The sequence below is a fragment of the Pithys albifrons genome, chromosome Z (genome assembly GCF_047495875.1).
Source record: "Pithys albifrons albifrons isolate INPA30051 chromosome Z, PitAlb_v1, whole genome shotgun sequence".
In the NCBI taxonomy this organism is placed as follows: domain Eukaryota; kingdom Metazoa; phylum Chordata; class Aves; order Passeriformes; family Thamnophilidae; genus Pithys; species Pithys albifrons.
In genome coordinates, this window is record NC_092497.1 from 65139278 (window position 1) to 65164005 (window position 24728).

Here is a 24728-nt window from a genome sequence, read left to right on the forward strand (position 1 = left end):
GCACAACCATCAAACCCAAAGGTGTTTTTACACCTCCAGGTGTGCCACCTCCTCCAGATGTGACCGGAGGAGACCCATTCCCTCACCACTTTTCATTTACAAGGGAAGGCTACAGAATATATATATTAAAAAAAGGAAAAAAAACAGATAAAAGCCTTAGGCAGTATCATTTCCTGGAGCCGGATGCAGACATGAATACATAGGTCACAAGCAAGACGTTGTCCAAGGACGGAGTCACTTTTGGAGTGCCCTGTAACTTTCTGAGTGGCCATGGCTGGGGAAATTGTTTATGCTGATTTAAAGCATCTTGGAGATGGTTCTTCTTCTGCTGAGAAATATCATGGTAAGTCCTGTTTGGGGGGAAAATGCTTATTTCAAGCTTTGGGAAGACTTTGGGGCTTGTTTACTTTGGGGTTTGCTTGCTTCTCATCCCCATGTTGAGGTTTCCAAGATTGTGGAGAACATTGGGTGGGCTAATGTCTTTTAAGGTGGGATCCTGGCTTGAAAAGAGGAAGGAAAAGAGCAAGGAAAGGATGGGGGAGGCTGACAAACATCTGGAAGAAGAACAGTTTTGTTCCCAAGACTCTTTACTTCATAGGCAAAATAAGTCCAAGAAACTCAACATGAGCCAACACACTTGGGAAGGAAAACTGCTAAGATGCTGTCTGAAATCCTGGTGGAGATGAGGGCTGGAAAGACCTGCATCTCGCTGACTCCCAGCTCCACTGGGAGCTTTAAGTTAAGCTAATTTCAGAAGGTCTCGGTTCCCCCAAGCTCCACTGCTGTGTGCCCAAAGCCACTCCTGAGGTTTCTGCAGTCTCTCCACCACCTGAGAAACTACCCATGAGTGATGCCCTTGCTTTAGACCTCATCAGTGGTGGTTTGCTTTTTTGGAGGAAGCAAAGAAGATGCAAACTTCTGCTTAAACTCACCAGCTTGACAGAGGGGCTTTTTTCTTTTCCTCTGAACCCTTAAGTTTTTCATGTTTTGTTTTTTTATGCAAATGTGGCCTCTTTCAGGTCCTGTCTCCTGTCCATGGTGGCATGGGCTCCTCCTTAAAGCCGGGGGGCTGGGGCAACTCATCCTGCTGGTCCTGGTGGTAGTGCTGAGTGTGCAGGGTGAGTAACCAGCGCTTACCCACAACTCACACCCAAGTGAGCAGCTGGGAAGGGAAATCAGGGTTTATTTCAGCACTTCACCCTTTGGAGGGGATAAGGCTATCCTGCAGACATGCAACATCACCAAACAAAAGTAAACCCAGATAATCTGAGTAAACCCAGATTATCCCCATTACTGTTAAACAGGGGTGGAGGGTACAAGCTGTTTTTCAGGCTTGCTTAATTAACCATATGAGAAAATGAAACCTGGTTTTGAGAGGTTTCTGGCTTTTATCCCTAAACAGCTGTAGCTTCTCACCCCAGATTATTGCTTTAAGTTTTCCAGGGCTCTCCACAGCCAGCAGTGATGAATATTCCCCAGCCAGGTGTTGGGAGCCACGTCAGGAACCAGACGGAGCAATGCACATTTTCATCCCTGGTGCAGTATTTCTGCAAGCCCCAGGTGGACAGCCCTACAGGTAATCTCCAGTTCCACTTGGCTCTGCTGAGAGATGCTCACATGGGACCTTTGTAGAGGCCTTCTCCTCCAAGGCCACCCTTGGGGCTGTGAGGCCATCAAGGTTTATTTGGCAAACAGGAGTGTTTCAAGGAAGAATCGCTTTTCCATGTAATTTTTGCTGATGCCTCCTCCATGGAGAAGCAGGGTCAGCTCAAGGAAGGAGGTTCCTCACCATCCTTTCTCTGTCCCAACCAGCCAATAATGTCCTTGTGGTGACCCAGCTGCAGTCATCGTCCTTCTATCTGGTGGATGAGCAGGAAAACCCTGTGAAAAACTCAAGGATGGGGAAAGAGATGGGATGTGGGATGGGGAAGCCCTTAGTGCCTTCAGCTGGTAAGACCTTCAACTCCCTTTGGGGCATTTCATGGCTTTTTCTTCTCTTCAGCCTATGTTGGCTGCCAGCTGTGTCCCCAGGACTGGCAGCTCCATGGGGAAAGATGCTACTGGCTTTCCAAGGAACTGGGAAACTGGACTGAAGGCACAAAAAGCTGCAAAAATCAGGACTCTCAGCTGGTGGTGCTCCAGGGCAAGAAAGAAAAGGTAAATAGAGAGAAGGCTTGAAAAGGACCCAAAAGTTGTAGGATTTAGATGGGTAGGGAAGCAAAAAGTCCTTAGCAGCAGAAGGGTTTGGGAAAGCATTCAAAGCATGGGCGACATTCATGTGTCATCACCTTACAAGTCAGATTTACTCTGTGGCTTTGCACCCTCTCAAACTCTCTACAGAGAGATTTTGGAAGCAAATGGTTACCTCTGTTTTCCAGGAACACATCAAGACTATTACAGGCAAAAGCCCACCACCAGTGTGGATTGGATTAAGGTCACATCAGAAGGAGTGGAGATGGGTGGATGACACACCCTTCAACCCCAAAATGTGAGTGTATCCACAGCCTGTTGGTCTAAAAAGCAGTTTTGCTTCCTTTCAGACCCAGTTCATGCCCTGACCCATCTCTCCAAGGTGTTGGCGTCCATGCAATGGTCTTATATTCCTCTTGCCAAAGCTCTGCAGATCAAAAGCTGGGATACAGCACTAGACCAGGGTACCCCACAGCTCCCACCAGACCCATGTAGCAACACAGCTTTTCATGCTCCACACATGCTCCTCACAGATCTTGCTGAGAGCACACCAATTCCTCTCACATCTGGGCACCCACCAGGGAGAAATGTTGCACCATGATGAGATGGTGTGGCAACAGGGCAGGAGAATTCCCCCACCTCTCCTTCTCTGCAAGACTGGGAGAGTTTCCTCCTCTTAAGCAACACTATTTTTGTTCTACAGGTTTGGCACCTCCCTGCAGGAGATGGACGAAGGATGTGGGACACTGAAAGCCAAGGGCTTTGAGGTTCACAGATGTGATGCTAAACACAAGTGGGTTTGCAAAAAAAAACCTTTTCAGCTCTACTCATTGACAGCAGGAGGCAAGGAGAAATGTGATGCCTCCATCTGACATATGCCCACCTCAAAATGGCCATCCCATGAGATGCTGCCAATATTTGGGGTGAAAGCAACCCCATCCTCACCATTACAGCTTTGTGGCAGATTTCAGCATTTGCAAATCCACTTCCCATGAGAATCAAGACCAGCTTGGGGGTCACAGCCCCTGAGCTGGGAAACCAGAAAGGTCTGTGCCTCATGTGCAGTGTTGATAGAGGTCAACATTAATAAAAGCTTATCAAAGTGGTTTGCTTCAATTTATTCAAATAACTCAGGGAAGAACACAAGTGGTACATCATGCAAAGTTCATATACATGGCAAATCTCAATTCAAAAAGCTTTTCTGAGTGACAGATGTTACCTGTATGTGTCTCTCCAGGCACCACAGAGAGTGTCAGCACACAGACTGATGTAGGCAGCTGCATTTTGCTGAGATTTTGGGGACTTGAAGGGTTTTGTTTGTCTTTTGCTTTGTTGTTTTTTTGTTTGGGATTATTTGTTGCTATTGGTTTGGAGTGGGTTTTTTCTTTGTTTTTTATTTGTTTGCTTGTTTTTTGAGGGTTTTGGGGAGGAAGGTTGTGGTTTTATTTGGTTGGTTGGTTTTGTTATTTTTACGAAATTCTCTCCCCATCATTTTTTGACTCCCTCTTCAAGCAGAGAAACGTATTTATTGAAATTAATTCAACCCAAATGTGTAACTTACGCACTTGAATGACATAGACAAAGTCTGTTTTCAAAACAGCATAGAAAATGATCAATAAGATTTTCTGCTGCAGTGCTTTGGCAGCAATGGACATCTGGCTTGTCTTTGTAGAAAGCATCATGAAAATACAAATTCATATGTGCTGGTGATAGGTTCCCATGTAGAGATTTACCAAAGCAAGCTGTGCTCAGTTCTCCCCCATCTGCTGGTCAGTCTATTTACAGGGTCTCTCACTTTTCCCTTCCAGAGGACATAGTTTTTGGGTCTGCTGCAGACTCAGGTGTTATTGGTGTGGCCGAAGCATGAGCTGAATCTCCCTTGGTTCAGTTCTGCACATGGCCCACTACTCTGCACCTCAAACCTGCAATGTCAACATGCTCAGGAGAGTAAGAAGAGGAAAAGAGGAAAACTATCTGCAAATCATGAACAAAAGCTGGGAGTTATTCTCTAGGAGAGAAGGGGTAGCGTTTGGCTGAGGATATCTAATAGGGGATTGCTGTGCAGCATCCTTGGTCCATCCCAAACCTCCCAACAGAAGCCTGGGTCATGGTGTCAGGACAAGGTCCACATTCCAGGATGGATCATTTCCAGACCCACCAAGAAATCCCTTCAAAGTGAGAGCAGCAATGCAACAGGCACCCCAGGACCCTTTCTAATCATACTAAGATGGAGACCTGCCACATGTGCCAACCTCAAGTACCCAACATGGACAGAGGGACCAACCCATTGCTGAGAGCTGTGCTATCCATCCACCACCAGCTGCCATTCTTGCTTTGTAGCCCAAGCCAGTGCTTTGCTGTGCCTTTATGGCATATAATGAAAATCTGTAAAGAAATGTTATAGGTTAGCCTGTCTTGTCTTCCCTACCTCTTCTTTCCCACCTTTGTCAATTACTCCAAACAGAGATGGTGCTTTCCCCAAAGTATCTGCTCCTGGCTACAGCACTGGGTACAGTTTGGAGCCAAGCAGGTTTTGGGGCTGGAATCTTAACTTTAATACAGGTTTTTTTTTTCTTTCATGTTTCCTGTCCTGGTGTTAGCATAGAGACTCGAGCACAGATCTTACCATTTCATCCATGATGCTTATGATGGCCAGTGAAGCCCCAGGGCCTTGCAGCTTTCCTGACTGGTGGTCTAACTGCCCTCCACCCCAGAAAAATAATAGCATTTTCTTTGGAAACCAAGCCAGGTGTCTGGGCACACGCTGGAGAAATCCAAGTGAGGGAAACAGGATTCCAAAAGACAATTGAAAAAGAGAAAGCCAAGTGAGATGTGTGAGCAGTCCTAAAAAGCAGGAAAATGGGATTTATTACTTTTGTTCCTAGAAGCTGGGAGAATTGGGGATGATGCTCAGGAATGGTGTAGTTGAGGAAGGAGCCAGGTGCCTGGATCACAGCTTAGGGAAAAAAGCGAGACAACCCTGAAGCAAGTTTTGCTTGAGAAACATCTCTTGATGCTGGGAAAATTTTGGGAGATGGAGAGGACTGTAAAGCTGGAAGGCAGACTACATGGTTATGTTGTAGAGAATGTCTAAAGCTGTGACAGAGGACGTCATGCAAGCAAAATGCATATTTTACAAAATGTGTATAATGTATGTGTTTATACACAGGATGCTGCATCTTAGTTGAGCTGATTTTTCACTGTTTTCAGTATGACCAGGAGTCACCTCACTGGGAAAAGAACTAGATATTATTATCAGTCTCCTCCAGAAATAAAAAATATTGATAAGAAATTACAACATTCCATTGTTTGTTCAATAAATGTGTTATCATTATATAGTGCTGAAAGACAGTCACCATAACTTTTGAAATGTATTTGCTCCAAAGAGCCAGCATGTAGTAAACAAACACTGTGTAGTTTGGCCAACCAACCACACAGCATGACAGCAGTTTCCGACTAACTGAGGGTGCAAGTATCCATGCATTACAAGCAAAAAGGAGATGCCAATCCCTCGGGGACAAGGCACAACACTCAGCAAGTGAAAGCTTTGGCTTTAATGAAAGCATGGTGTTACCATAGTGGGAGCCCTAGTACATCAACACTAACCAAATGGGGGGACCTGATAGAGAGGAACCCTGCTTGGAGGTACAGTTCAAAGGATAGCACTGCAGACGTAGATAATAAAACTTGCATTGATTAACTGATGTGCCTTACATACATGTGCAAAGTCCTGTTTTGGCCACTAGTGAACTCACTGATGTAGTACCGGTGCTGCAGTCTGAATTCCAAGATCAGCAGCTGCCCATTACACTGATGCCTGTCTACAAAGGTGGGTGCAGATGAGAGGGGAAGCAAGCTATCCAGGGTTACCATCACAAGATAAATGTGCTAGGGAATCTGCATATGCAGATGGGAAGAAATTAAGTACCCCAGATTACCATGACAACAGGAGAAGATGTGCTTGAGACTCTACATACTCGGAGGAGGGAGATGAATTATTCTGGGTTACCATAGCAAAGTACTTTTCAGCCTGACACCACACCTGTCTCTAGTCCTTCTCTTCCTTCAGAAGCCCATTAAATGTTCTGACTGAAGGAGGTCAGCACTGCTCCATATAGGTGGCACAGCCAGATAGAAGATACTTTCATAAGCTCCCAGCACAGGAGACAAGCTATACAGTACACTGTCAAGTATCTGGCTTAGAAAATACAGCAATGGCTTTGCCTTCCTGAAATGAGACATTAAGTTGATCCCAATGGATATTCTGCTACAAAAGCTGCTACTGCCTTTACTTGAATGCATTTTGTGTCTTCACAGAGGGAAGGACATGTGTTCACTTCTAATCAGACTGAAAACAAACCCTGCAATTGGCAGTTTCCAAACAAAACAATGGTACAATGTAGGCAATTTTCAAAAAAAGCTAATAATGAGACTAACGTGTTTATTCCAAGTTTCATCTTTTCTAGTCACATTGCCTTGCCTTTCTAATGGATCCCCAGAATAACCAGGAACTCTTCTTTGAATTTTTGACACGCAGAAAGAAAGGCAATATTCAGTTTTGCCATATAAGGTTTGGCTTCTAATGTTGCAAGGACATAGGCAGGCACTGGTTTGCCTCCTGAGGAATGTAGTTTGTCTTACTGAATAGTTTTTTTTATTTAGAAAGTGAAAAGAAGACAACATAGCCTACTGTACAAAAAGTGAGTAAAATCTCTAAGCTGGATATTTTTGCAGAGCCAAATGACAACATCAAGAAGTAAGAAAACACCTGTAGTTTGAGTCATAAAGACATGTAGGTCCTATACAGAATAAAGAACAGGTGTTCCATAGGACCAGAATATGCTGATGAGACTATTATATTCTTTGGCACTAATTAAAATAGTTTCATCCCTTTCAGAGTTCTACTGAATAGGCCTTTCTGTCCTAACACATGCAGAAAAAAATCTACTACACCCTGGGGACAAACCAAGATTATACACTACACCCAGACACCTGACAGTGTGATATCCACAAAGCTTGCACGAAAGCAATCATATGAGAAGATGATCATTCTCTGTACTAACCCACATCCCCTTTTTTTGCCTTGGCTTTTATGTAGAGATAATAGTAGTTTCTCTCAATTTAGTCTTTGCATCCTTTTTTTCAGTATCACTGATGTTTTTGAACCAACAATGACATCACAAATTATCCTTTATTGTAAGAGTAACCCTTAAAAGCAAAAACAAGGAAGAAAGGGGAAGAAAGGAAACTGAAGCAGAGCATTTTGAAAAACAAATACAAAATGTACAAGCAATATTTATTACACAGGGAACATAAAGTATATTTTTAATTTGCCATAACAGAACAATAAACAATTTTAACTAATTGCCTACAATTTTAGAATATATACGAATGCTCCATAATCAGTGACCTCAACAACAGCACGCATCTGCTATTCAGTTTCTTCGCCTTTTTCCTACCTTACAATAACACACAATATGAAGCCTGAAGAAGACCATCTGCCAAGATGAACTCTACATTATTATTTATGTTCTAGTTGAATGTCACCAGCAAATCAGACAGCTATCAGAAAATAAAATAAGAAAATTAGGGGGAAAAAACTAAAGAAACATGACTGATCATAACAAATTATCCAATTATTCTAATCAGAAAAGTGATGTTTTTCTCATCAAATCTATGCCTAACAAAATGATGGAGTAAAAAGGAAATAGCATTGGAGTAGGTCCTTAAATTTACAAGGAAGAGAAAGCTGGGGGCATGGCATAAAACTAACATCTACTAATACCCTTTACAGTCTCAAATTAATCAGCATGTGGAAAAATATTTACTTGCCTGTTACCTGAAGACACAGGCTGAGTTAATTCAAACGTTATTACATTACCTGGGACATTAAATATAGATTATAGCAATGAGGCTGAATAAATAGAATAGATTGACTGTTTATGCCTGGGACAGTAATCAAAAACTAACCTTACAGAAAGGGATGGAGGACAGATAGCAAAGGAATCAGAAGAGTGGACAACTGATGGAGGAGAAAGAAGATAGATTTCTACTTTGTTTCCTCGAGTATTTATTCTAATATTATTGATATTGGAATAGAAACATACATGAAAGAAATACCAGCAGATGGTAACTCTCTGTGGTTGACAACTCATGGATTTATAGGACAAGAGGACAGTCAGTGGCTTCTGCTTGACCTTCTGTTGATTTTACAGGAATGGCTTGCTCCAGAAGCACAAACACCTGAAAGCCAACAAGGACAAAGGAATTCCAACTGAATTAAAGCTAAGAGATGAAAATATTTTTACTGAACAAAACATCTGCTCCTGTAGTCTGGCCAAAGATTACTAGTAATAATAAAACAGAATATAGACAGGCCATTGTTATAAATAATTTCTTTCTCTGCTCCCATCCCCCTACAAAAAAATAGATAAAATTTTGGCTTTTAAAAGACTGTTTAATCATTAAACAAATGACTTGTCACAGTCTTCAAAATAAAGAATTAATAATGGAAAAATAAAAAGTAGGCAGTCAAGTTAGCCAGTGCTACACTAGATGTCAGAACATGGACTGTACAAAGAATGGAAGAATCATGTAATTGACTTGAGGGGAGCTGGTAGAGGCTGATGGTCAAAGGGCTCAATTTAGAGCAACATATAAGGGGACCAACGTGTACCAGGTCATGTAGTTTAGAAACTGACCCTGCTCACCGTCTGAGATCTGATGGGATCAGATGTCAGGGCGGCATTGAACTGCCTTGTGTCAATAATAACCACAAGGGAAAAGCAATCATGCCACTCAAACAAAGGTCTCTTGTGAGCCAGATGTAAAGAATATTGGAGAAATGCACAGGTAGCAAAAGTGTTTTGAAAAAGAATGGAGAAGACTCAGCAGCAAATAGAGAAGAAACATAGTGTTGCTCTAAACTTGCTCCATTCCTGTTTTTCAATGGCATCACTCCTATTCTCACCAGTTCCAGGTGCTAGAGTGACATGTAAAATGGCAGCAGAACCACTCATCTGTGATTTATTTCAACCTTCATTTGCATCACATGTTTGCTGTAAAGACAAAAAATCTTGAATAGATGATAGCAGTTTCAGCAGGCCTAGAGAGTTTACGTACATTACAAGGGTCAAACATCACCTGACTTAAGCAACCAAAGAGATATTTCATATCATTTTGATGTCAAAATTGAGTATAAGAGAAGTTGTGGGCTGTGCCTGTCTCAGTCCCTTGATGTCCAGCTACTGGGCAGACCTGCTATCACTGCTGCTGGGGAAACTGTGCCTCATTCACCACTTCACAGCTGTTTGGTTTGGGAAGTACCCTTTTGTTGTTGGTTTTCTCCTCTCTTGCCGGGCATCCTTAGCAGGGATTATTTTTGTGAGCTGGGGTGGGGGAGGTCTGTATTGTTGGGTGGGTGACTTAATGGTTGTTGTTGCTGTTGGTTTGGTTTTTTTCACATTTGTGTATATGTATGTATTACATAATATTCTGTTTTCAATTGCCTCTATTTTGTGTAATATAACAAACTGGCTGTTGCAGGTTTTGGGGGTTTTTTTCCTCCCTCCTCTTCCCTTGGTGAGGGGGGTGGATTTTCTTTCCGTGTTGGGCAATTGGCATTTTGCCAACTCAACCTAACACACCATGTTAGAATTGAGGTATCATATCCTTCCAGAACAACCATATGTGAATCAAAATAAATTCGATTACTCTCATATACACTGTTGCCATGTGAACTGTCCATCTGAGAGACAACCTCTCATCACCACTTCTGTCAAAGCTCCAGATCATAACATCTTAAAGAAATGTTAAGTTCAATTCCAGGAATGGACTAAAGACTGCATCTTATTATGTTGAGATACATGTGAAACAAGAATAACTTATCAGTTGTACAGAAAAATAAGACTATGGATTAATTACGGCTTGTAAAAGGCTTGAAACATCCATTTTTAGCCCTAGCCATCCAACAAATGAAAATCACCTTTTCAAAGTAAATCTCATGAGACGAAAAGAGGGAAAACAGGAAGAAGGGTGGTGATCAAAACACAAAAACTGAGGAAAATGTTGTGTTTCTTAGCCTGAAACACATCAGGAAATGTAACCTTAGGAAAGAAAAAGATCACTCACATGATGTCCCTTAGTCCAGTCTTACACATGTGCATCAGTCCAAATTTGCAGTGCCCTGTCTCAGAAGGGACTCATTAGCCTTTGGCTTTATTACTGATAGTGTCAAAAGGGTACCAGTTTTACATCTATCACTGGGAGTTCTCTCGTTTCATATTTTTGACTTTTATCATCCCATGTAACAGGGACTGATTTCATAGACCTTAACATTACACACAGAGAAACATTTGATTCCTACAAAGGAATGACTGAAAGAAAACCACGATTTTTATTCTTATATGTGTTATGACCAGCATACAAGTATCCATTTGTGCCACAGCACCATTCTCTTCATTAAATAATCATCACAGAGCAAGAAGCTTCTTCCCTTCCCTCCATTTCACCTTACCTTTTCCTTGCACACTCTTTCTAGTAGATTGTATACCTGTGACTCCTAAGAACCAGTCAGTGCCTCCTGTTTGGAGGAAGATCTAAATAACACATAGGTGAGAAATTAGGGCTACAACCAGGGCACATTTTCAGCTTCACTGCAAGGGTATGGCCTCATTTTATGCTAACTTCCATTCCCAAATGAGATCCAAGCAATTGACAACCAGACAGCACCCCAGGAGCTCTTAGGATTGACGGTCCATATATATACACCTGTATGTACCCCACAGACGTGTAGTCTGACAGCGCTGTGCGACAGCCTGCAAGGACGTGACCGCCCCTCCACCGGCACAGGAGAGGCAGGGACAGGGAGAGGGGCAGGGAGAGAGGGGCCGGGAAAGGGGCAGGGAGAGGGGCAGGGAAAGGGACAGGGAAAGGGGCAGAGAAAGGGGCAGAGAGAGGGAGAGGGAAAGGGACAGGGAAAGGGGCAGGGAGAGGGGCAGGGAAAGGGACAGGGCGAGGGGCAGGGAAAAGGGCAGGGAGAGGGGCAAGGAGAGGGGCAGGGAGAGGGGCAGGGAGAGGAGCAAGAAGAGGGGCAGGGAGAGGGACAGGGCAGCAGCAGCAACAGGGCCAGGGACAGAAGCAGGGCAGGGACAGGGAAAGTGACACAGGAAGTGACAGGACAGGGGCTGTGTCAGGGCCAGGGAGCAGCAACAGGGGCAGGGGCAGGAAAAGGGAAGGGGCGGGGCGGGGGCGGGGGCAGGAACAGCACGAGGGGCAGGGAAGGGGAGGAGCGGGGTCACGGCCAGAGACAGGGGAAGGCGCAGGGAAGAAGCAGGGGCAGGGTAAGGGTCAGGTACTAGCGCACGACCGAGGCCGCTGCGGGGGCAGCTCCGGGGCAGGGGCGGAGCAGCAGCGGCCCAGCTCCGGTGCCGCCCCCCGGGGCAGCGGGGTAACAGCAGCAGCAGCGGCCCAGCTCCGGTGCCGCCCCCCGGAGCAGGGGCGGAGCAGCAGCAGCAGCGGCCCAGCCCCGGTGCCGCCCCCCGGAGCAGGGGCGGAGCAGCAGCAGCAGCGGCCCAGCCCCGGTGCCGCCCCCTGGAGCAGGGGCGGAGCAGCAGCAGCAGCGGCCCAGCCCCGGTGCCGCCCCCGGGGACGGGCACTCCGCCCCGCTGCCATGGGCGGAAGTGCCGTGCCCCAGTTCCGGCGAGGCGGGCGCGCCGCCGGGACGGCATTGGCATGGCGCTGTGGCTGCCGTGCTCCCGGGACGGCGGCGGCGGCGGCCCGGCGGCGGACGGCGAGGAGCGGCCGCAGGATGTCGCCTCCCGCCAGCGCCCGCCGGAGGTGCAGGTACAGCCGAGCCGCAGCCGCCGGGTACGGGCCCTCGGCCCTGCAGGCAGCGCGGAGGGGCGCGGGCACCGTGCGGGCGCGGCGGGAGGGCCGGCCGGGGCTCGGCGGGCGGGGCTGGCGGGGCCCCCGCCGTGGGTAGCGGCTCCTCCATGGGAAAGGGACGGGAAAGGCGCTGGGCTGGAGTTATCCTCGCATCCTGAGCCTGAAGAGAAGATACACGGGCGATGTGTCTCTCTGTTGGCCAGGGCAAGTCGGCGATTTATAAACACGTCAGGAATTCCGTGTGCTCTCGCAAGACGCTGCCATAACGTTCCTTTTCCAAACAGTGGGGTTTTCTTTTGTTATTGCAGAAGTAAAAAATGCTGTAATTCCGAAACAAAGCTGGGACAAAACTTTGATGTACTTGCCTTAAAGTTTCCTTCAGATAATCTTTCACAGCTTGCCCTACATGTGCCCCTACCAGAAGTTACCAGCACCACGGATCTCATAACGTGACACTGGAAGGCTGAGGAACTAATGCATGTGGATGCTTTTTTCTTCACTCTTGCTGGAAAAGGAATGGCATATGCTATAGAGAATAATTTCTTAACTTACTGAGTGTGAATTCCCAGTACACGCATGGAAGTAGTACAGGCAGAGTTGCTTAAGAGGTCACTTTTGTCTCCCAGCTGTGAGTGGTGACCTCCTCAACAGATTTGACCAAAAGGAGCGTATGTTTGTGCTGGGCCTCAGCCACTTGGTAACTTAAATTCACTTGCATTGCTGGTTCAGGGGAAGAAGATACTGGCCATATGTTTAGGTACTAATCCATTCTGGAATGCAGGCAGCAGCAGTTACTTTACTGTTGTGATCTGACATCATCACAATGATTCTTTCTTCTCAGAAGTGTATATTCATAGTATTGTCACACTTGGCAGCTGCTAATGTTGCAGCCTAAAGATAGCCAGAGGGGTTTCAGCTATGTCAGAAGTACTTTTACAGTCTGGAGACTTTTACTGATAGCAGTACATGATCAATGATTTTTAAAATGCACTTAACAAAGTTCAGGCTTGAATTGAGAATCTTTTTCTAAAAAAGACAGCTGTACAATGCCATGCTTCATCACTCTTGCTCATATAATGCTGTATATCTAAGGTGCCTTCCAGGTGCATTATTATTAACTTTGGTATATAGGCCAGTCTGATTCTATATAAACTGTAAACTGACAATTTTCCCTCCATAAATAGCATGTCTGATTTTCCTCACAGACATACAGCCAGGGGATTGAGTTAGCCTGCCAAAAAGAAAGAGAGTTCGTGAAGCACTCTGTAGAATGCACGTGGAACCTAGCAGAAGCTCAGCAAAAATTCGGTAGCTTAGCACTGCATAATTCAGAATCCTGCGATCAGGAATCTGCTCAAGCGAGGACAGAAGCTGCAGAGTTGAGATGGAGAGAGGAAGAGTGGAGAAGAAAAGAAGAAGCACTAAACCAGAGGGAAAGACAGAATCTATGGAACATAGATCCTGTCAGTAAGGAAGTATTTAATAAGGTATGACCCATATCTGTGTGCATGGAAAAAGGTGCTAGGCTCTTTTGTTCATTCTGTTTTATTACTAGTCTCTGAGCATCTTCTGTGTCTAGTACAGCACAAAACCATAGTATGTCCCTCACCTCTGTGCCTTGGGAGTTCAAGGAACAGACCCTTCTAGAAGCTCTGCTAAGGCACATGGAGGTGATTTGGGACACTCAGCACAGCTTCACCAGGTGCAAGTCCTGACTGACCAACCCAGTGGCCTTCTGTGATGGAGAGACTACAGCAATGGACAAAGGAAGGGTTACAGATGTAATTTATCTGGACTTCTGTAAAGCTTTTGACATGTTCCCCACAACATGAATTCGGTCAATTGTTAGATTCATAAGAAAGTGGTTAGATGGTGGCATCCAGAAGGCAGTGGTCAATGTCTCAAGAGTTCCAACACACATCAGGGACAAGTGATGTTCCTCAGGGGTTCATGCTGGGACTAGTGTAATTTAATATCTTCATTAATGACATAGAGGGATCGAGTGCACCCTTAGCACATGACACCCAGACGAGGGATGTGGTTGTCACACCTGAAAGTTAGGATGCTATCCAGAGGGACCTGAGTAAGCTCAAGAAGTGCATCCATGGGAATCTCATGAGGTTTAACACCAAATCCATGGTGTTGCACCTGGGTTGGGGCAACCTTTGGTATCAGTAGAGGCTGGGGGATGGTGAACAGATGAAGAGCACTCGTGCTGAGAAGCACTTGAAGGTGCTAGTGGATGAGGGGCTGGACGTGACCCAGCAATGTGCACTTGCAGCCCAGAAAGTCAAAGAAGTGTGGCCAGGTCAAGGGAGGTGATTCTGCCCCCTTTGCTCTGGTGAGACCCCACCTGAAGTGCTGCATCCAGCTCTGGGGTCCCCAGCACAGGAAGGAGACTGACCTGTTGGAGCAAGTCTGGAGGAGGCCACCAAGAGGATTTGAGGAATGGAGCACCTCTCCTGTGAGGAAAGGCTGTGAGAGTACTCGCTTTGTTTAGCCTGGAAAAGAGAAGACTTCAGGGTGACCTTATTGTAGCTTTTCAGTACCTAAGGGGAGCCTACAAGAAAGATGGAGAGAGACTTTTTACAAGAGCATTTAGTCACAGGACAAGTGGGAATAGTTTCAAACTGGAAGAGGGCAGATTGGATATTAGGAAGAAGTTCTGTACTGTGAGGGTGGTGAGACACTGGCACAGGTTCCCCAGAGTAACTGTGAATGCCCCATCCTTGCAGCTGTTTAAGACAGGATCAGATGGAGCTCTGAACAACCTGGTCTAGTGAAAGGTCCATTAGACTGGCCTTCCCATGGCAGGGAATTAGGAAATAGATGATGTTTAAGGTCCCTTCCAATCCAGACTATTCTGTTTCCATTCTATGATTGTGTTGGATTATTTTTTTTCTTAGTTTGCCTCCTGAAAGTAAGCAAGCTGCACTAATAGCACAGTTCTGGATGACATTTCTCTACCAGAAGTGAGGATCAAACTTGTGTCGGTCATCTAGGTATGACCTGACAGTGTGTGCTTGCAGTCCAGAAAGCCAGCTGTAACCTAGGCTGCATCAAAAGTTGCGTGACCAACAAGTCAAGACAGAGGATTCTGCCCCTCTGCTCTTCTCTGGTGAGACCCACCCCCTTTAAGTGCTGCATCCAGCTCTGGGGTCCCCAGTACAAGAACAACATGGACCTGTTAGAGTGGGTCCAGAAGAGGGCCACGAAGATGATCAGAGGGCTGGAGCACCTCTCCTGGGAGGAAAGGTGTAGAGAGTTTGGGTTGTTCAGCATGGAGAAGAGAAGGCTGCTGGGGAGCCGTTATTTACCTTATTGTGACCTTTCAATACTTAGAGGAACCTTAGACGGAGAAAGACTATTTCATCATGCCCTGTTGTGATAGGATAAGGGGGAATTGCTTTAAACTGAAACACAGTAGATTTGTATTGGATATAAGGAAGAAATTTTATTAGTGCGGTGAGACACTGGAATAGGTTGCCCAGGGAAGTTGTGGATTCCCCATCCCTGGAAGCAGCATAGCCCAGACTGGATGGGGCTTGAAGTAGCCTGATCCAGTGGAAGATTGATATCCCTGTCTATGGCAGGGAGGAGTGAAACTGTGATCCCTAGATGTCCCATCCACCCCAATATGTGAAACTGTTAATTTGCCTCTGCCTACTGTAATACAGAGTATTTAGCACAAAGTTCTTTTCATAGTAGAATCTCAGCTTTGATTTCACAATTTCATTTCAGTCTCCTAATTGTTAGCACATCTCCTAATTGTGACTCTAATATTAGAACATAGCCCGTTGAATAATAATATATTCAAATACAGTACTCATTTGCATCCCTAAACAGTATGTCTGGAGTTTCTGTGATAGTACAATTTTTCTCTTTCTCAGAGTTTTATTAATCAAAAGACAAAAGAAATAGAAGATGAAGCTGTGTCTGAACCACTTATGCAAAAACATGAACAAAAGATTAGACACTTTGGTGAGTCTGTTTTTTCAAACGTTTTGCAGTCCATACAGTATTTGTGTTAGTTTGCTCCTTCTTGTGTAGAATGAATGCTAACAAATGAAAGACCTGGATAAGAGACTGTTCAGCTTTATTTTATCAGTACAGATATTAGTTTAAAACTGAAATAAGGTGCTAATTGAAGAAACTTGTTAGTTCCTGTGAGCAACAAGAACTCTAATTGAAAAAAGAAATTACAGATTAATACTCAACTGAACTTAAGCAGTGTCCTGGTTTCAGTTGGAATATAGTTAAATCTCTTCTCAGTAACTGATGCAATGCTGCGTTTTGGATTCATCGTGAGAATAATGCTGATAATGTGATGATTTGGCTGTTGCTCCATAGCACTTACTGTAAATCAAGGACTTTTCAGTGACTTATGCTCTGACATCAGGTGCACATCAGGTGTGCAATAAACTGGGAGAATGCATAGCTGGGACACCTGACCTGTAGTGGTCAAAGGGATGTTCCCCACCACAGAACATCATACCCAGTATATAAGTGAGGGAGTTGACTGGGATGGGCCAGTCCTTGCTCAGGAATGAGATGGACGTCAGCCAGGGAATGGTGAGAAACTGTATTGAGCATCACATGTTCCTCTTAGTGTTTATTGCTCTCTCTCCCTCCCCTCCCTTTTTCTCACTCCCTATGCCTCCTCTCCCTCACCTCTCCACCTCCCTCCCTGCCTCCTTTCCATTACAATTATTATTAATCCCAGACAAAACCGGGACAAGCCATGAAAACTACAATTTTAGCAACTTTTTCTGCTGTGCAGTGGGAAAGGGCAGGGACATTCATGGAAATATAAGTCATATATAAAAGTACATAGGATTGTCCATAGCTCTCTCCTTTTAATAAATGATTTTCTGGCACCTGTTAAGCTACAAGGGTAATGCTTGATTAAATGGATATGTTTGTAAGCACCTACTGAGAATGCATGTGCACAGAACTGCACATTTGAAACTATTCTTAATTATCCACTAGGTGTCACTTCAGCTCTGTCATAATTGTCGAACCCAATTAAGCACAAAGCTGATCTTGTACAGCAATCTGAAATTTTAATAGTTCTTAGAAGAGCTTTCCATTCTTAGTTACAGGCTGGTTTCAGACTATAGTATGATGTAGCCATATTTGAGATTCCAGAACAATCAAGAACAGAGCAGAGTTGGCAAAATTCACTTCTTTCTACAAACTTGTTTTCACCAAGCTGTTTGGCTTCTAAGGCAAGGGCTCCTAGCCCTGTTAGTTGTAGCAAGGCTTGCAAGTACCAAGCTGAGGCACAACGCTGTCAGAGAATGCAAATAACAGTAATAAGCACAGGTTCTCTCAAGTACATTAACTGTTCAGTGTAATGATAGTGAATTCAGAAGACACCTCCCTTGCCAAGCACTTCAACAAGAAAAAAAAGAGGTTTTCTTGCAGGCTTCATAGCTGAGAGTTGGGCAAAATTACTCCTTATCTAAATTCAGATTAAACTATTAAAGAAGCAACCTTATTAAAGAAGATGATAATTTTTTTTTGTTCTTCATAAATTCAAAGATGTGTTGTTATTTTAATTTTAAATACATGAGTCCAGTGTAAAAAAGTGACAGTACATTAATGCTTTTTGAAGTCTCTTGTTCCACGCTAAGTGGTGCCAAGGGGCAGTGTGAACTTCGCTAGGCACATTGCGTGAATCCTGTTTCTGAATCTTGCTCTGGCTTCCAAGCAATAAAGAACTTACCTGGAATAACTTTAAAACAGTCAAAAGAAATACTAGCTACTGCTTTCTATGTAGGCATTTGTTTGCTAGAATTAAGATTAGCTTGGGTCATTACCACTGAATTATCTTTAGCCCAGTTACAGTGATACGCTGATAGACAGATAAAGCTGTACATCTGATACGTGTTGCCAGTAGTGAGTCAGTGATACTTGAAGGATGATTTTAAGAAGTGGTTTCAGTATTGGGTTCTGATTTTTAAACTCAGCTTGATATGTGAAGATAGTATCATGATACCACAATTCAAATTTACAATTAACTTTCCAATACTGATGTGGCTTTGCTTTTTGAGATCAAGGTGTTCGTGTCATTAATTTAAGCTTTTCTAAAAACCTAGCAAATCATGTCTTAGAAGCACTTTAATTTTTGACAGATTACAGATTTTGTTCTTTGCATTCTTATTTGCAAACATGTAAAGAATTTGTGTTTGTCAGAATCACTGAATGTAAATCTCTATCCATAAACCACTTATGGTACTTGATGATGTAACTAACAGATACCCACACCACTTTGTTACTGTGTAGGAGAACTGATTAAAAATAACTTGCTACATATACATGACTGTTATAGTCTACTTTTAGTATCTTCAGAGTCTAATTATACCTTTTGGTAATGCTTTTTTCAGCACTGGTTAGATGTATAAATAAAATGCCCAAATTTAGCTGCATACTGTCATTCTGAGGTTAGTGAATTGCAAAGTTGTTACTGGGGTATCAGTGCAAGTAAGTCCCTTGCTGCATTAAATCATTTATCTCATTCAAATATCTTAATTATGTTTCTCTTATTAGGCATGCTGAGCAGATGGGATGATAGTCAAAGGTTTTTGTCTGATCACCCATACCTTGTATGTGAAGAGACATCTAGATATCTCATGTTGTGGTGTTTTCATCTAGAAGCTGAGCAGGTATGAAGAGATTTAAATTTCTTTGAAAGTGTACGGTCTCCCACTTGCACTGTGATAAAGGTGACCAACTTGATCAGCTGTTTAACTGTTCATTTCACCTCTCTACTTTATTGGTAGCGCATTGTCACATATGTTTAGTTATAGCAAATTATAAGTCCCTTTCCTTCTGTAAGCATCAGTTCTCATCTGTTTAGGAACTGGAACAAAACCAAATTATGCTGAATTTTAGAAATATAATCACAGGAAACTTGTTTAACTCATAACTTAAACCTTTTTTTTTCCAGAAAAGAGCTCTGATGGAGCAAGTAGCACACCAAGCAGTTGTAATGCAGTTTATAATAGAAATTGCCAAAAGCTGTAATGTGGATCCAAGGGGATGTTTTCGTCTCTTTTTCCAAAAAGCCAAAGTAAGTCAACTTCGGTAATGACTTAAGAAACTCTTGATGCTGGGCAAGAGACCAGAGTTTTAGAGAAGGTTTCTTCTAACCATATGAGACTGTATAATTTGTTGACTGACTTAGGCTTATGGGAAAGTGTTTTGTTAGCAATTATTTGAAGTGAAGGGGCTTGAGCACAAGTCCTGTGAGGAAAGGCTGACGGACCTGGGGTTGTTCAGCCTGAAGAAGAGGAGGCTCATGGGAGACCTTATCACTCTCTACAACCAGCTGAAAGGATGTTGTAGCCAGGTGGGGATTGGTCTCTTCTCCCAGACAACCAGCAGTAGGACAAGAGGGCATGGGCTTAAGCTCTGCCAGGGGAGGTTTAGGTTGGATATCAGAAAGATGTTCTTTACAGAGAGAGTGGTCAGACGTTGGAATGGGCTGCCCAGAGAGGTGGTGGATTCTCCGACCCTGGAGGTTTTTAAGATGAGACTGGATGATCTAGTAATCAAAGTGGGGTTGGATTAAGGGTTGGACTTGATGCTCTCAAAGGTCTCTGCCAACCCAACTAATTCTATGATTCTATTTTCCAGACAAAATAATTTATTTTAATTCCAGTTCTTAAAATGAAAGCTTGTCCCAGATGGAAAGCAAGGTGAACAGGGGGACAACAAGGGTGTTATAGACAAATAATAACTAAGTAACAACAACAAACCAATTTAAGGACTGATTTTTTACTAATTACTCTTGTGATTTCAAAGTGTACTTATGTATTGTCACTACTTTCCATTTTATCTGCAGTTTACAGTGGGGCCCAAAATAGTGTCCCTTTCTCATTACTGAAACAGTACAATCCTGAATTACGCAGCAGAAATGTGGGAAAACTGAGACTGTGGTTTGCTGGAGACTCTGTTCAGTTATTCAAGACTGATAGATCTTAGTAGTACCTAAAGGAGCACAGTTAAAATGTACCTTACTTTTTGATCAGAGGGCTTCAACCAGCACCTGTTCTTCTAAGGGTACCTTCTGAGTTGGAATAAATGGAAGGCTAGAATTAGATTTAGTTTTACATGTCCTTAGATAAAATCAATTACTTCTACATATAAATGCTACAGATTGTCTTAAAAAGAAATCCACTGAAATGTAATTTTAAATTGACTAATATTCGTCAGATGTTCACAGTTGTTATTCCCCAAAAGATAGTAAAACTGCATGGGGTTTTTTTCAGCACTGTGTATGTGTGCAACTCAAAAGTAAATGTGGCTGACTTGCAAATATTTCATTATTCTCTTAATATTGCATTATTCTCTTTGCAGACAGGTGAAGGCTATTTTGAGGCCTTTAAAAATGAACTTGAGGCATTCAAGACAAGAGTGAGAATCTGGTCACAATCACATGGCTTTCAAACTATGTTACTACATGATCTCAATGTCAATCCTGGTTGTGTAGGAGAGCGGACATCTTTTTTACAGGTAGGTTTATTATTTCTAGAAATTAATTGAACTAAAGTAAGATTAGGTCCTGCCTTGAGAAATGTACTTTTCTGTGATATAAAGAGAATTATTCCTAGAACTTGTGATACATGCTTGGCATGTAGCATGCAGTATTATTAATACACAAGGCTATGTTTGTTCAGTACCTTTACATTTTCATGCCTAAAATAAACCTCACGTGATAAAACTGACCAGATGCAAAAATTGTATTCAGAGTCTTTGCCACAAGCAATGTAAGGTAACTAATCCTATTCATTAAATCATTCTGGTAAGTCACAGAATCGTCAAACAGCTTGGGTTGGAGCGGACCTGAAAGTTCACCTCGTTCCCACCACCCTGCCAATGGCAGGTACACCTTCCACTAGACCACTTTACTCAAAGTGCCATCCAGTCTGGCCTTGAACAGTTCAGGGGCCCCACAACTTCTCTGGGCAAGAGAAGTGAAGTTTAGGGAAAGTGTCCTTTTGTGTGAACATACGTAGGTCTTTTTTACAGTTCTAGTTATGCCATATTTTGGAATGAAGAAGCAGCTTAAAAGCTTGTCAAGAATAAGGTGTTAGGGAAAGTGTCACAATTGAAAGTACTTACCTGAAACAATTCAATTAAAGTATCTCTCATTTAAGATCAAACCGCTGAATTCTAAGTAAATGTGCATTAGGTGCAAGTCATATTAAGACAAAATACAAGCTATTCCAGCAAATTTTAAAAATTCTTGACACAGCGAGATAATATTGATTGATAATTTTTTCAAAACTTATTTTCTTACTATTGCAAATTCGTCTCATCATAAGATGGACAACACAAACTGTCTTCTTAAACTAAAGTCTCTCTGTTTCTCAGTCACTCTCTTTCTCCTTCCATATATATAGTTGTGGAGAATTAAACTGTCAATTTTTCATCTGTTGCAGAACACAGGAGATCTACAAGGTTCCGTAAACACAGATGTCTGCAGTTTGAACTCTGTGATACAAAAAGATGAAGAAGAATCAAAAATGATGGACACATTATAGTTCTCTTAAGACTGAGGCCAAGTACTTTTGTTTTTTCCCCTTCATTTTTTTTTCCCAAAGAAACAAACATGGCTATTTTCTTGACACTTATTTTTCTGGGTACTGCACTTTATTTTTGGTGTCAGATTTTTGTTGTTTTTTGTTTGGTTTTAGGGGGAAGGGATTTTGAAGGGTTGGTAATTCAGAAAAATTTGTAATATTGTTCGAAAATGTTGCTGCTAGGTTCTTGGTTGACCTTGAAGAGCAGGGTTCTTATATTGCTGAATGTGAAACTGGATGTGTTTTCTGCTACTAACCTTGCCTTTCAAGACTTTAGAAATTAAAAAGTTCTGCACAAATACAATGTTTACAAGAAGCAGCAGATTCTTCAGTGGAATCTGCTATTGTCTTACTACAGATGTGGACATGATTTACTCTGAACATTGGAGATCGCAACTGTATTCATGCTACCTTGCTGACAGTATAAGCTCTCAAATTTGGTTATCACTAATAGCAATAAATCAATATCTGGTATGAGTATTTCTGATCTGAATGGATTAGACTAAAACACTGGCTTTCTACCTCTACTAAGGGGATATAAATGTAATAATTGTACCTTCATTAAATATAACTTGGTTTTGTCCTAAGATGTAAGCAACACTTGTCTACAAATGACTGTTGGGTTGTATAATTTCTGAGAGTCTGACTCCTCTTGTTCATAAGGCTAACTTCAGATTCTTTTTTTAAACCAAGTGTCTTTATGGGTCTAAGTATGTGATGGAAGAAACATGAGGTACAAGGGTTTAGGGTAAGACTTCAATTTAAACAAAAAGCTTTGTCACAGGTCATACAGGGTAAGATGTCATGTGGTGTTTGAAAGGTACTTCATATACTACTAAAGCAGAGTAGGTTTCTGACATTGTCAACTCAAACAAGTAAAAACTGGAAAATAATTAAAAACTTCCTGTTTGAGGAGCTGAAAATCCAGATACAATTTTTAGACAAGGCCTTCCACAGACCATCTGCAGTCCAGAACTCTACTATGCTTTTCTAACTTGCTGATATTGCAGCAGGTCTCTCTATAAAATTGAGTACTGCATTTGGAAGAATCCAGCAGAGACAGTTCATAACTCAAACAATGGTATCAGTACACACTCTTCATCCTTTATTGTATTGTTCTGATTGTACACAAGGTATCTCAATTTCAGTAGTTCAATGAACACAGACTACCTGCAGTCATTAGTTCAGGCAACACAACAAACCCAGGCAGCACTACAAGCTGGGGGGCGAGTGGCTGGAAAGCTGCCTGGTGGAAAATGAGCTGAGAGTGCTGGTTTACACCAGCCAAACATGAGACAGCAGCGTGCCCAGGTGGCCAAGAAGGCCAATGGCACCCTGGCCTATATCAGAAAGAGTATGACCAGCAGAACCAAGGAGGTGACTGACCTGTTCTTGATACTGGTGATGCCACACCTCAAAGCCTGTGTTCAGTTTTGGGCCCCCTCACTCCACAAAAGGCATGGAGGTGCTAGTGTGTGTGTCTGGAGAAGGGCAACAGAGCTGGTGAAGGGTCTGGAGTACAAGTCCTATGAGGAGTGGCTGAGGGAGCTGGGGTTGTTAGGCTGAAGGAGGCTCTAGTGAGACCACTCTATACAACTGTGTGAAAGGAGGTTGTAGCCGGGTGGGGGTCGGCCTCTTCCCCCAAGCAGTTAACAATAGGGTGAGAAGAAATGGCCTCAGGCTGCACCAGGGGAAGGTTCAGGTTGGACTTCAGTAGAATTTCTTCACTGAAACAGAGTGGTTGGGCATTAAAACAGACTGCCCAGGAAGGTGGTGGAGTCACTATCCCTGGAAGTATTTGAAGAAATGACTGGACATAGTACTTAGTGCTGCGGTCCAGTTGACATGGTGGTGATTCGTCAAAGGTTCAGCTCAATCTTGGAGGTCTTTTCCAGCCTTAGTGGTTCTAAGAAAAGCCATGCTGGGATGGAGTAATTTTCAGCTTTAGCTACAACAGAGATGGGGAAAACTGCAGTCTGTATCAGAGTATTAGTACAAATCCAGTAGCAGAACCACTGATAGAAGTAGCTTTCCATGTGACTTGTGCTCTAGCATTCTTTTGAAGACAGATCAAGGATAAAGAAGCAAGCAGTAGCTCTGTCCCACAAATTGAAGATAATCAGTTAAAATTCATATTTTTTAAGTTTGACACATAGTCCAGAAAGGACAAGTAAACACTGCCTCCTCTATCATAATTAATTGTCAAGCAAAACTAAGGGACAATTTCATGTTATTTTTTTAACTGAATGGTGTATATGAAAATAGTAAGGGCAATGTAGCACAGTGAGTTGTGATTGCCATCATTAACAGTAAAGCCATTGATCTAGAAACCTGTGATACACTTAAAGAGTTTTTTTAAAGTTCTAAACGGTTTAAAATTGAATGATGTGGGAATAAATGTCAGATAATAGGGAGATTCCCTCCCTCTTCTGGCTCACTGAAACTAATGTAGGCTGGCAAAAAAAACCATCATAACTGATTTTTATTGAAATCAAAATGCAAAAATATAAGTAAGTAGCACTGTAATATGCTACTTACTGTTTTCTAACCATGACTTTTTTAAGGAAGTGCATCTCTAAACTCACTCAGTCTGCAGCCTCCATATAGACATTTCTGAAGAGGACAATTCAAGTGGGCAACCTTTTTGGTAAACTTTCTTTAAAATGTAAGGAAAACTGACTGTAGTGATATCTTCTGCCTGTATTGTTCATTTATAGTAATGGACAAATTCTACAATGGCCCCTCTTGTTATTTAGGCTCAAACATGTCTCACTACTGATAATGCTAAAACTTGATGTGCAGATGCAGTCCAGGGTATGTCAACACCACAGCTCTGCAGCTGCCTACAGTCACTGCAAAAGGAAATAGGGAGGGACCTGCCTTACTAGGACACAGCTACCCTCAGATGTGGCCTAGACATAGGTGTTTGTTCTTCAGGTTTTGCTGACTCTTCTTTAAACTCCTGATCTGGTGAGCATAAAAAGAGGGCTGGGAGAGTTCACTAAAAATAGCAGTGTCTGCATTACCTAGGCTGTTAAAAGGTGTAGATTGTGAAGGTTTGTA

The 24728-nt window shown here is 42.9% G+C and overlaps 2 protein-coding genes across 3 annotated transcripts; both read left to right on the forward strand.

Moving 5' to 3' along the window:
• Positions 1–241: 241 nt before the first annotated feature.
• LOC139684886 (killer cell lectin-like receptor subfamily B member 1B allele B) lies at positions 242–3142 on the forward strand. Its single transcript, XM_071581270.1, has 6 exons — positions 242–343; positions 1020–1118; positions 1436–1576; positions 2003–2157; positions 2379–2488; positions 2894–3142. Exons 1-6 carry the CDS (start codon positions 271–273, stop codon positions 3060–3062), a joined length of 747 nt encoding a protein of 248 aa, XP_071437371.1. The 5' UTR covers positions 242–270; the 3' UTR covers positions 3063–3142.
• Positions 3143–11864: 8722 nt separating this feature from the next.
• On the forward strand, positions 11865–22259 carry CDC37L1 (cell division cycle 37 like 1, HSP90 cochaperone). Of its 2 annotated transcripts, none has more exons than XM_071580016.1 (7): positions 11865–12057; positions 13281–13562; positions 15966–16056; positions 18628–18743; positions 19028–19150; positions 20440–20595; positions 21525–22259. In XM_071580016.1, the coding sequence occupies exons 1-7, from the start codon at positions 11923–11925 to the stop codon at positions 21624–21626; spliced, it is 1005 nt and encodes a 334-aa protein (XP_071436117.1). In that variant the 5' UTR covers positions 11865–11922; the 3' UTR covers positions 21627–22259. The 2 variants fall into 2 exon arrangements, with proteins under 2 accessions (XP_071436117.1, XP_071436119.1); XM_071580018.1 differs by having other exon boundaries at positions 11865–12033.
• Positions 22260–24728: the final 2469 nt, after the last annotated feature.